Raw genomic sequence first — 13705 nt, 5'->3', positions numbered from 1 at the left:
ATACTTACGTAATAATTATGGAAAAGAGAGTTCCAATGAGAGTGTCCGTATCTTCGAAGAGGAGTCGCTGAGGTCGGTTGTAACTTTTCAGGTCAACGAGCATCTCAGCATTTACCTTACGTTCATACATTATCGTAACAATTTTTGTAAAAATTCTTTGACTCACGGATTGGATTTTTATTAACGCCAATCATCTCTCACCCTCAAGTTTAAGTTAAGGAAAAATTCGTAAGATTTAATCGATAATTTCGATTATTAGTCGATTATGTAATACCTAAGGGAATATTCGTTAGATCATTCGTTAAATATCTTCTACATCTCGTTAATATTATACTTTATTTCATATAAATTTGTTTGCTAGTTATCCTAATCCAATCGCATTTTCTTAGCAAGTTCACCTTGGCTCGAACATCTTCCTTTTCTATACGAATCGAATCGAATCTAATTCATTCTCAAGGTCATCTTTCCCGAAAGTATCTCCAAGGTTTCTACGATCGGTCCAAACGAAAAATTCTTTACCAATCAATCTCGACCTTCGAAATGATTTCTTTTATTTAACTTCAAAATAATCACATAAAGATCACGGTAACTCGATGAAAGAAAGAGAGAGAAAGAGAGAGAGAGAGAGAGACAGACAGACAGACAGAGAAAGAAAGAGAGAGAAAGGAATACCTTGAATCTCTTTGATTAAAAGATCGTTGAAAGTAATTTGTCATTCTTTTTTCTTTTTTTAATTGCTTCTTAATTTAATTCTTTTTTTTTTTTACCTAAAAATACTGTGAATTTCTTTGATTGAAAGATCGTTCAAAGTAATTTATTTCTTTTTCTTTTTTTAATCGTTCTTTTAGTTTCTTTTTTTAGTTACCGACTTCGTATGCATAATAATATTCTTTTTTTCGTAAAAATAACATCAGTACTTGCAAGAATTTGCATGATTCGAATAGCGAATGTCTTAATGATAGATGAACGAGTGACTTCGTTGAAAGAACATAGTGATTTCGAAAATGTTTCCGCTTTGCGTAAATACGTGCTCTCCCACGTTGAAAACGCCTACTCTAGTAGTGTGAATCTGTGATAATCATCGCATAGTGAATTAAAGATCTCTATACTGAACGTAATGAAGCACTGGGAGACGAAATCTTTCTTTATCCGATGTACGTTTCGTGGAATATAAGCGAGGGAAACATAAATAAGACGTATCCTGATGAGAGAAAGGTACTTACTAACATACTACCATAATATTTCCGTACGTCCGTCTATAGTTGTAGTTATCGATTTTGAAACTTCTCCTTTTATTCTATCTCCCTTATTTGTTCGATATACTGTCGAGAGAAAAAATTGTTATGCCGTATTATTCGACGTCTCCTATCATCGTTTAACACGACGTCTTTACTAAAGATTTATATCAGAGTAATTAAAGATCGAAGGTCGAACAGAAATCGCGATTATGACCTTTTATGTATACTTATGTATATATTATATATAAATATATACAGATATGTATATATATATATATTTATATATATATATTTGCATCCGTATGTACTAACATAGATAAACACGACATCGTAAATCCCTTCATTCACACGAAAAGTGAATACACATGAGAGAGAAAGTTAAGATCTACGAGAGTAGAAGGATTTCATTCATAGATAATTGCCGTTAAGACTACGTTGGCCTTGAGAATTCACGAATAGAATAATAAATTTTGATCGAAGTCCGCGAGTCCGGTATTAGAAGGTCGTATAAACCATGAAATCGACCTTTATGCTGTTTATACGATCAATGAGAGAAAGAGAAGGATCGAATATATTTGATGAGATTTTTACCTCGATCGATTTTCATCTATAATCTAAATCTATCGATCGTTTGACACTTGTTAAGGAAAACGATTATTTAGCTTCATTTTTCTATCGATGTTATTATATAAAAATATAGCACATTAGCACGTAATGTACAGATATAATATATTGTAATACAAATACAATACAGTAGCCTGGCATCTTTATTTTGTATAATATGCAATAAACGTGAAGGTAAGATATATTAATGTTCTTTCGATGGATCGTTACGTCGATATTGCGTATATCGAGAAAATATCATCTCTTCGGTGAACGTTAATTAAATTACATCGTCTACTAATAATTATCCTTTTACCGTTCCATTTAGCATGCTTGAAACAACGAAGAAACGACGAAGAGGATAGATTTAAAAGAAATTTTCGAGTGCTGATGAAGAAACTAACGAACGTTGTGTGTGGTGGAGAAAAGAGAAAAAAAAACAAAGAAAAGAAAAAGAAAAATCGTTCTTCCTTGTTGCATTGCATACACGCTAACGCAAATAGAAGATGCATGAGGAAAGATAAGGTCAATGAACTCGTACGACGCTCTTGTTGATCCGTTCAACCATCGAACATCGTTTTATCCTTGCTCGACAGTCACCTTTACTTCCTGCAAACAGTTTTATGTAATACATATTCGTTCTACCCTCCTCTTGACGATGCTTTCAAATTGCATAATCGAAATTAATTAGAAAAAGTTCGATGATCGAACGATTTCCAAAATAGAAATCTAACTGTAAATATCTTTCATGTTTTAATTAATCGTTTAGTTTTAATTGAAAAATCGCATGTACGATCAATTCGCGAGAAGATAAGTGCTATGATAACTGGTGTCTATAGAGATTGCACAGTCAAGTACAGGGACTCTGCCATTATACCGTTCCGCCAAATCATTCCTTCATCATCTTCTTCTTCTCCTTCTTTTTCGCACGGTTAACAATGAGCAACCGTCGTTATCCAAGAAGCATTTTCAGTCAAGTTACACATTGTAATTACAATGCAGTAGTCGCGACAAGTATCATTGTACTCGAATGACTAGTAATGCATTTAAAAACCTTCTTGATTCGCGTAATTAAATCGCATTTTACTAATTTGTAATATAATTAACGAATAAGCTATTATTAGGTATTACGATATTAAGTCGAAAGCCGGCTTTTCCCAGTATATATGACGAATCCTGATCCTATCAGAAATGATTTGACCAAAAGAGAAAAAAAATCAAAAATAGGAAACGTTCGATTTAGATTTTTCTATTTTTCTATTTATTTATTTATCTTTTGTTTTATAACTACGAATGAATATATGTATATATATCTCGTATCCAAAAATTTCCAGCACGGATGCTCGATAAAAAGTGTTTATCCTTGAATCCTCCGAAACGATGGATCGTGAGATTCCTTATGTCGGCTCACACAACTCGATGGACCTTTTCAAGAGAACTTGGCTCGCATCGTCCTTCTTTCCTTCTCTTCTCTCGAAGCGAACTCTCACTTTCTCTCTCTCGATCCTTCTTGTTATCTTGTGTGCTATTGGCTCCCCCTTACTCACATGAATACTCTCTCTCTCTCTCTCTCTCTCTCTCTCTCTCTCTTTCTCTCTTTCTTTCTATCTCTCCCACTCGAGTGCGACACGAAAGAAGAAGAATTACAGCATCCTCTTGGACACATCGGATCGCAATAATCGCATGGACCGAACATTTCTCCTCAATCCTGTTCCCCACCCCCCACCCCCACCACCACCACCACCAACTCAATCAGGTGAATCCTATAAATGCTCTCAACGTTTGCTCGGGACGAAGAAGTCAGAACTCTATCTCGGGACACCGAAGATCCCGCGAGACATGCGTTCGTTTTGACTCGCCCCTCGCTCGGTTGATCGTGTTAACGAGAGCACATTCGTAGAATTAGTGAGATGGTAAGTAATCGAGGAGTTTTGTGTATTAGTGACCACGTACGTTTTAAGAGTGAACGGAGATAACACCTTCGAGGGTTGTGTAATGGTATTGGAACAACGGAAGGGACGATAGTGTGCGATTGTGGATAATCCTTTCTTTATTTTTTCTTTATTTCATTTTATTTTATTATTTTCTTCTTTTCTTTCTTTCTTTTTTTTTCTTCTTTTGGTGAAAAAATTGTTGATTAGCTCGTTCGTCGGAACGACGAGAAACTCGTGTGAGAATCTATATTATCTCGGGAGAGAAATTACATCTGCGGTTAGAACTGTTACGTGTTCTATGAATTTTCTCGGATTTTTAAGGAATTTCTTCGAAATGAGAATTTAGGTCGAAAAGTGTGCCCTTTTTGATCTATCGAACGAACACGTGCTCGATCGCGATCATCTGATATATTCGTTTTCTATTGTCATCATCTATCCTTTTTTTCTCCATTCTTTATGCCACAAAGAGAAAAGAAAAAAGAAGAAAAAGACGAAGAAACTTTCGTCGCTTCGCACTTTCATTCGCTTGTAAAATAATATTTCCGATGGTGAGCTTAGCGGTTGGTATTTGCACGTAGCGCGGCCGTGCTCACAACCTCTTAGGAATTAATAGCAAGACTCGAACGGCAGCCAGCTGTTGGCGCATAAATGTCAAAGGTTATCATTGTTTCTTAACTCGCGATAGATCTGATGGAATTCTTCTTTTCTTCTTATTTTTTCTCTCTCTTATTTTTTTCCTCTTTCTTTTTTTTACGGCGACATAAACAAAAGAACTTACTTAATATGGTACTATAAAATGCGTCTGATCGAGCTACTCGAACTTGATTTCTCAAACCATGATTCAAAGATCGAGAGGTATCCTTTAAAATGCGCGCGAAAATACCATTTGCATTATCGTTGTGTATGTGTACGTGTGTGAGTATTGTGTATGTGCGTGTGCTTGTGTGTGTGTGCGCACATTTTCCATCTTTCATATTCCAACGACGTTTACTCTCGACAATACTTTCTTCGTTCTCCCTTTCAATCATGCGACATTAGGAAACACTATAAAAACTTTTCTAATCATCTTATCTTCGTTGTAGAAACTTTCGTATGTTCATTTTCCTTTTTGTTCTTTTTTCTTTACGTAATTTCACGGAACAAGAGAAAGAGAGAAAGAGAAAGAGAGAAAGAGAGAGAGAGTACGAAACAACGTCCGTAAAATTTGTTGAGTCCTCAAAGTACTCTTATTTCCCGTTTTCCAAACAGAACATACTCGTTCACGTTAAAAACGACTTCCCGAGCAATTTTCGTAAATGCAATCTCGAAAAAAAAAACGATCCGTCACGCAACGAATCGTTTGGTCTAATCCAACGTCCATTCATTTTCGGACTAGCGCAATAGAGAAATTTCTAAACGGTTAAAGGTCAATTTTATACGTTCCGAATAAAAGACGCTATCGAATCGCTCGACTCCTGCGTTATTAGAAGTCGTGAGGATCCGTGACGTAACGTGACATTCTAGTAGATCTTAAATATCTTAGGATGTTCTCCGCCTAAACCGTTTCCTATTTTTCCATTTAAAATGAATATAATGATTATTTGGAAAAAAAATGTTTTACGAATTTATAAAATACCATCCTATTTTTTTCTTTTCTATTTTATATTCTAACAATTGCTAGAACTCGATTGCTATCGTCTAATTAGTAGAAACCGTATTAGATCTGATCGTTGTGTAAACTGGTTAATCGTATCGTATGTTGAACTCATGAAAATTTAATTAAATCGTGGTTAGTTTCAAAGCCAAATAAATTCTTAGAAAACATCGATATTTAACGAACTTACCGAGTGATAATTTAACTACGTGAATCGTTAATTCACGTAGGGGTGAAAGATCAAACCAACTTTACTCTCGATTCTCTTTCGTTTATACAACATTGTATATTTCTTTGACGAATACTCGATTATTTCGATTAGCATACGAACTCGAGAATATTGATTCTTGTAAATGTTACGATTAATTTTTTATCAAAAAATATATTTATTATTAGAAATCGAAATAGAAATAAAAATTGCGATAAGAATGCATCGAAATTTCAATGTATTTACATAAGCAAATAATCACACGTCTTAATCTTTTCAGATTTCTTTTGTATGCTTTAGAGGATCGATATATACTCGTACACACACACATACACACACACACAAATATAATAAAGACAGAATGATGGATCACTCCTCCAAATCGATCGTATAAGAGAAAACGTTCGTCGTGGGAGTCAGAAATGTAATTCGACTTGTCCATCTCTTAACTGTTTCTTTTCTTTTCTTTTTCTTTTCTTTTTTCTTCTTTCTTTTTCTTTTTACTTTTCATTCTTTCCTTCTCCCTTTCTTTTTCCTCTCAACTCAAGGATCGTTTCGTTTATATTCGCGAAACGATTTATTACCTTCGACTAATCCGTCGTAGCTGACATTTATTACGAATGATTAACAAAGAGCGGGTATGACCGTAAAATCCATGATTAAACGTTGTATTAAAGTTTGGTGCGAGATGACGCGCGCGTTGATGGAATTTTTTTTCTTCCCTTTTTTTTTCTGAAATTCTTTATGTACGTACTATTGTTCGTAGGATTATTATTGAAACTTATTACATACCTATTTATTGATGAATTCAAAGACAAATCATTCGAATGGTATTTTTCAAATGCGAATGAGAATTAAGTAAACGAAGGTCAATGACAATTCGTCGTTGGTTTAACGATTATTACAACGTTAAAGAACTTTCAATTTCTCTGTGGTTATGTCTTATAACCACCTACTCGTTACCTCGTACTACAACCAACTATCATCACCTAAGTTTATTACCTTTGGTAGTACTACAGTCGTTTCGGAGGATTCATCTTGTAGTATTTTTCTTCACGCGCCCACGTGTTTCCTTTTATCTTTGAATTGACGTAAGCCGCACGATACGAGAACGCTTGTCGAGAAAAAAAAAGTTTATTCTCGACTACGATCGTATACGTTATTACTTTGAGATAAGACGAAGAAAAAAAAAAGAAACAGAAAGAAAAAGGAAAAGATAAAAATAAAAATAAAAATAAAAATAAATAAATAAATAAAGGAGAAGATATTGAAGAAAAAAAGAGAGGTATTTTGATTGTGTAATCGAGAGAAGCCAAATTGGTCAGTAAATTTCAAGATGACCCGCGGCCTTTCGTAAGAATGATAAATACCTTGTCGTTCTTCTTTTCTGTCTTGATTTTTTTTCTTCTTCTTCGTCTTCTTCATCTTATTTTTCTTTTTTTTTCTTCTTCTGATTTTTTCTTTTTTTTTATTTTTCTTCCTACGTACTCCTTCCCCAGTTACTTTAGTGATCGGCCGACTTAACTTTCGATTTCGTCATAATTGGAACCTCTACCTTGTGGCGAGACGATGGCATGAGATTTTTCTTTTTCTTTCTTTTTATTTTCCTTCTTTATTTTTGTATCCTTTTTTACCGTTTCTCTTTTTCTTTCTTACTTATTAACAACGACTAAGAATTTCAGAAAAGCATCTTCATTCTTAAGCAATAAATTTATACCGCAGGTGTATTCGATTTGTGAAAAGAATGAGAAAAGGAAAAAAGTAAAGAGATTCTATAAATACATAGAAGAAATCATTAAACGATGCCTCGATACTTTACTTTTTTATTAATAGTGAAAGTAGAAATCCGACGTTCAATTATCTTCTATATTAGCGCGAGCGTGCAACGTCCTTGTCGTATAATAACATCGAGATAAAAACGGAGAATAGATTTTTCCATTTGCATGTTCCATAAAACAAGGCGGATCTTTGTTATGTTAAGAGCGAATGTCTTACATACCGACGATACTTGTATGCATGACCAGATATTTTTTTCTTTTTTTTTTTTCTAGGATTTAACGATAACTGTTAACGAGCAAAAGAGATAAAGAACAATCACGTAGCGTTGAAACGTATTCCGATTCTTTCCGACATTCGCCAACAGAACTTTCTCCGTGCTAACATTCGAGAATAATAAATATATAAAAAAGATTTGTTCTTTCAATTTCTTTTTTTTTCTTTTTTTTCTTCTTCTTTCTTTTCCTCTGAAGCATCAAAGATGCGAAGAACAAATCTGATAAAATTCATAGAAAGTTTCGACGAAAAATTCGATTTGTTAATCATAGAAATCCTATCTCGTGCATATCTCAATAGGCGGATTCTAATGCGTTTCACAATATCGCTATCTTCGTCCCTCTTCATTTTTCATAGATATAATAACGTGCATTATCAGCGTATAGAGCAGCAAATAATTAGAAAGTGCACGTAAGAACGGTGACGTTTAGTCCGCGCCTGTTCATCTCGCTTCGTCTCTACGCTTTATTAGTACCAAAGTCGTAATGCGTAACTGCAACACGCGTTTACATTATGCAAGAAACTATTTTAGCTTGTATCTCGTGTATTTCATTCCTATAGATCTTTCGACAGTGAAAGAAGGCGCCGTATCCAACTCCATTGATTTACGATACGAGCATATCATCCACCATGAAAGTTATAAATTAAAAGAAATCGATCTGTCAACCTTCCAATAATAATTTTTATATAGCGACTGTTATATATATAAAACTGTTACATGATAAACAATTAAATTTTTCTAAAAAACCATATGATTTAAGAGATTAGGCAATTTTTATCGTTTATCTTACGTTTTTACGTATCCGATAAAAATGTATTAAACTAAACCGAATAGCATATCTTTATGAATTTAAAACGTGTTCCGTTTTACTGCTGTCTGTGTTCTCAAAGATTACATCACGAACGATGTACGACTTCTTCGGAGCTACTCATCGACTTGCGTCTTATAACACGCTGGATATGGATTGCGTCTGCTTCTTCGTGCAATGATGCAAGAAAGTTTGCACATCCCATAAGCGATGAAGTCCTGGAGTAGATATCTTATAAAAGCCATCATATTGGTTCCTCATTATCTCATGGAACATCTTATCGCTTTCTCCGATTGTAAATAAATCGGTCAAGTACATAACGATCGATTGATTTCTTCGATCTAATTTTATAAAAGAAAAGAAATGAAAAGAAAAAGAAAAAAGATCAAATTTTTCACTTATAAGAAAATTTAAATTAATTAAAAATATAGGAAATGAAAGGGATCGTATTGTTTGCGTTTCTAAAACATTTGAATCATGAATATTTATACCAAGTGCATTAAGTAGCTATGCAAGGAAAGACGAGTGCAACCTTGCTATAATGTGTATCGCGTGTTTCACAGACCGTGGAGATACACGCCGACACTTGAAAACAACACTGTAAAAAACCTTTTGCACATCACTGACGGACACCAATGCTAAAGAATATTCTCTCTCCTACAAGCGTGCGATCCTTCCATATAAATTATACAACCTAAAGGTCACTGGACGTTTCTTCGAGCTAGAATCCGTCATTCGTCGCTTCGTGTCTGTAGGATATCACGTAAGAACGAGATAAGATTTGGCAAACTCTCAATCGATACAGGATAGTCTGATTAAAAATAATTAAAATTCAATGAAATCATCGATAATTTTATGACGTATAAATGTGAAAATTACAACTAACTTCTTGGAAGAATTTATATATATATATATATATATATATATATATATATATATACTATTCATTTAGCACCTCGTTAATCAATATCACCGGTTTATAAAAATCGATTAGCTAATACGACTATAGAAATGACCACCAATAGCTATCTCTAGTAGTTTAGCAAGTTACTAATCAGTAAAAGCATTGATCGTACGGCGTGTTTTATGCCAACAAACCTTTCACGATCGTCACCGGATCGCACGATGTCGTTATGTAAATTCTTTGTGGGTGGGGCATGGGATTATCCCACGGAGATGACGTTCGATCTATCGCGATCTTTTAAGATGAACAAGTTTGGTTAATATAAATTCTATTTCAATTTTGTTTCTTTCTTTTTTTGTTCACAGTGGAAGCTGCTGTGGACTGCCACCCTAGTGGCAGTACTCTCCACGTGCAATGCTAAGCATATTGAAAGGGATAAACGAGCGATAGAGAATTATCCAATACCCCAAAGAGCATTCGATGGATATCATTACGAGACGCCGAGCAAGCCTTTCACTTTACCTCCTAGTAGGTGAGTAAATCAAATAAAAAAGAAATCATCATTAAAAAGTTATCTAAATTTTCAGTAAGCGTACGAAGTAACAGGGAAAACGTGACAGTGGATATTTTTATTTAGTGAAGAATTTTTCCTTTAAACAGAGATACTACAACGAAAGTGACCATCCAAACACGACCTATTCCTTCGACGTTTCCGCCGAGGACAAAACCACCATATTCGTATTCAACTCCAGAAGAACCACTAACTTTCCCACCTACACCGAGGGTGACGACCAAACCGCCACTTGTTCCTTCGACGTTACCGCCGAGGACAAAACCACCATACTCGTATCCAACTCCGGAAGAACCACTAACTTTTCCACCTACACCGAGGGTGACGACCAAACCGCCACTTGTTCCTTCGACGTTACCGCCAAGGACAAAACCACCATACTCGTATCCAACTCCGGAAGAACCACTCACCTTTCCACCTACACCGAGGGTAACAACTAAACCACCAATTCATCCAACGACACCCCATCCAGGATATCCACAATCAACACCAACGATCCCTTTCCCATTACCACCGAGCCCACCAACTAGACCACCGTACCAACCTCCACAAACACCAGCCAGACCACCATATCAACCACCGCAAACACCATCCATACCAACATATCAACCACCGCAGACTCCAACCAGACCACCGTATCAACCACCACAGACACCATCCAAACCTCCATACCAACCTCCGCAGACGCCATCCATACCACCATATCAACCACCGCAGACTCCACCCAGACCTCCATATCAACCACCGCAAACACCATCCATACCACCATATCAACCTCCACAGACTCCAACCAGACCACCGTATCAACCCCCACAAACACCATCCATACCGCCATATCAACCTCCACAAACTCCAACGAGACCACCATATCAGCCTCCACAGACGCCTTCCAGACCACCATATCAACCCCCACAGACTCCAACCAGACCACCATATCAACCTCCACAGACTCCAACCAAACCACCATATCAACCTCCACAGACTCCAACCAAACCACCATATCAACCACCACAGACTCCACCCAGACCTCCATATCAACCACCACAGACACCAGCCAGACCACCGTACGAAACAACACCACATCCAGGATATTCTAAATCGACGCCAAAAATCCCTTTCCCATTGCCACCCAAAACATCGAGACCACCTTATCCTACACCAGAAGAACCAATTACAAGACCACCAACTAGACCACCTACGCAACCTCCAACTAAACCGTCCTATCTTCCTCCAACATTACAACCTTCTACAAAACCACCTCCATATCAACCACCAACGCAACCTCCTACAAGACAACCTCCATACCAACCACCAACGCAGCCACCTACGAGGCCACCTCCATATCAACCACCAACACAACCCCCTACAAGACCACCTCCATATCAACCACCAACTCAACCACCTACCAGACCACCTCCATATCAACCACCAACACAACCTCCTACAAGACCACCTCCATACCAACCACCAACGCAGCCTCCTACACGACAACCTCCATATCAACCTCCAACGCAACCTCCTACAAGGCCACCTCCATATCAACCACCGACACAGCCTCCTACAAGACAACCTCCATATCAACCACCAACACAGCCTCCTACAAGACAACCTCCATACCAGCCACCAACGCAGCCTCCTACAAGACAACCCCCATATCAACCACCAACGCAGCCTCCTACTAGACCAACCTATTTACCTCCCCCCTCACAACCTACTAGACCACCTCCATATCAACCTCCAACATTGCCTCCTACAAGACAACCTCCATATCAACCACCAACTCAGCCTCCTACAAGACAACCTCCATATCAACCACCGACACAGCCTCCTACAAGACAACCTCCATATCAACCACCAACACAGCCTCCTACAAGACCACCTCCATATCAACCACCGACGCAACCTCCTACAAGACAACCTCCATATCAACCACCAACACAGCCTCCTACAAGACCACCTCCATATCAACCACCGACGCAACCTCCTACTAGACCACCTCCATATCAACCACCAACGCAACCTCCTACAAGGCCACCTCCTTACCAACCACCAACACAGCCTCCTACAAGACAACCTCCGTACCAACCACCAACACTGCCGCCTACAAGGCCACCTCCATATCAACCACCAACGCAGCCTCCTACTAAGCCCACCTATTTACCTCCACCAACGCAACCTACTAGACCACCTCCATATCAACCACCAACGTTGCCTCCTACAAGACAACCTCCATATCAACCACCAACGTTGCCTCCTACAAGACAACCTCCATATCAACCACCAACGCAGCCTCCTACAAGACCACCTCCATATCAACCACCGACGCAACCTCCTACTAGACCACCTCCATATCAACCACCAACATTGCCTCCTACAAGGCCACCACCATATCAACCTCCAACACAGCCTCCTACAAGACAACCTCCTTATCAACCTCCAACGCAGCCTCCTACACGACAACCCCCATATCAACCTCCAACACAACCTCCCACAAGACCACCTCCATATCAACCACCAACGCAACCTCCTACCAGACAACCTCCATACCAACCACCAACTCAACCTCCTACTAAGCCAACCTATCTACCTCCAACATCACGACCTACCATACCTACTAGACCACCAACGAAATCTTCTTACAAACCACCGACCTATCTTCCACCAGAAACTACCACCAGTCGTCCAACCTCAACTACTCAATTTACAACAAGATTCACAACAAGGCCAACAGTTACAACTTTCTCTACTATCAAAACAACATCTCACATACGTACCACCCAACCCACATCCTATCTTCCACCGGAAAGAACTACGAGACCAACGATAACGTCATCTCATATCTTTGAAACGACAACCCCATACGTTTCAATTAAAACAACGCCAAAAACAAAGCCAACGACGAGGCCCACTTATCTTCCACCAGATATAACGGAAACCACTAGGACCACTGTGTCTCACACGACACCTTCCTATGGTACACCTAGCCAATCACCGCCAACTTCATCCGTTTCAACGAGAGGCACGACGCCTGGTAGTAAGCCTCCTCCTTATCTGCCACCATCTTCCCCAAGGCCGACTTATATCACTGTAACTCCACCTCCTTATCCTACACCGATTTACAGCATAACGCCTAGCACAACAACGTACAAAACCCCAACGGGAAGTCCAGGACCTACTCCTACCCTACCACCAGTGACCTACAGAACAACAGGTTACAATTATCCGATTCCAGATATCCCCTTTGATTTTCGTAAGCGATGATCAAAATTGAAATTCGCGTGCGATTTAGTCTGAACTAAATGCGACGAACTAAAGAAATTTTTCTATAATTTTCTTTTTTGTTTGCCTTCCTTTTATTTTTATACATTTGTATGTAACACGAAATTAAACGTTAATCGCCGTTAATTTAAGGAATCGCGCAGTCAGCGAAGTTTTTTTTTTCTTCGCATAAAATAAATTTATAGGAATATTGTCGAGTTACCATCCTTATTACATGTTAGAATTTAGAAGAAATTTAAGCGGTATATAGAGCGTAATGATTTGTAAAAAGCTAATAAATGTTTTTCTTTCTTTTTCTTTTTTGTTCCAAAAAATAATATCCTCGAATTATTTGTTTAAAATCGTAACACGCGATATAAATACATCATACTTTTGTTGAGGTAAGTAGCCCATAAAAAGTACTTGTCTCCTCCTACCATAACGAGCCTCCCCCACGAACAAAGAAAATTTCTATTTACATGATAGGATCACGAG

General features: G+C 37.9%; 1 protein-coding gene across 10 annotated transcripts; it reads left to right on the top strand.

Moving 5' to 3' along the window:
- Positions 1-3640: 3640 nt before the first annotated feature.
- LOC127062930 (uncharacterized) lies at positions 3641-13528 on the top strand. 10 transcript variants are annotated; one of them, XM_050991927.1, is made up of 5 exons: positions 3641-3754; positions 9747-9913; positions 10042-10262; positions 10371-11753; positions 11793-13528. In XM_050991927.1, exons 1-5 carry the CDS (start codon positions 3752-3754, stop codon positions 13211-13213), a joined length of 3195 nt encoding a protein of 1064 aa, XP_050847884.1. In that variant the 5' UTR covers positions 3641-3751; the 3' UTR covers positions 13214-13528. The 10 variants fall into 10 exon arrangements, with proteins under 10 accessions (XP_050847884.1, XP_050847888.1, XP_050847887.1 ...); XM_050991931.1 differs by having other exon boundaries at positions 10042-10682; positions 10947-11753; XM_050991930.1 differs by having other exon boundaries at positions 10042-10682; positions 10914-11753.
- Positions 13529-13705: the final 177 nt, after the last annotated feature.

This window comes from Vespula vulgaris, chromosome 4 (assembly GCF_905475345.1).
Source record: "Vespula vulgaris chromosome 4, iyVesVulg1.1, whole genome shotgun sequence".
Taxonomy (NCBI): Eukaryota; Metazoa; Arthropoda; class Insecta; order Hymenoptera; family Vespidae; genus Vespula; species Vespula vulgaris.
Note: the sequence above shows the minus strand (reverse complement) of the source record. Positions and strands in the feature narration are given on the sequence as shown.

Bases quoted from the DNA above. Each gene is read 5' to 3' on its own strand.
- LOC127062930 (XM_050991921.1), top strand. The intron at 9,914-10,041 runs GTGAGTAAATCA...TCCTTTAAACAG, and splicing joins TTCACTTTACCTCCTAGTAG to AGATACTACAACGAAAGTGA. The intron at 11,754-11,792 runs CTCCATATCAAC...CTACAAGACAAC, and splicing joins TCAGCCTCCTACAAGACAAC to CTCCATATCAACCACCAACA.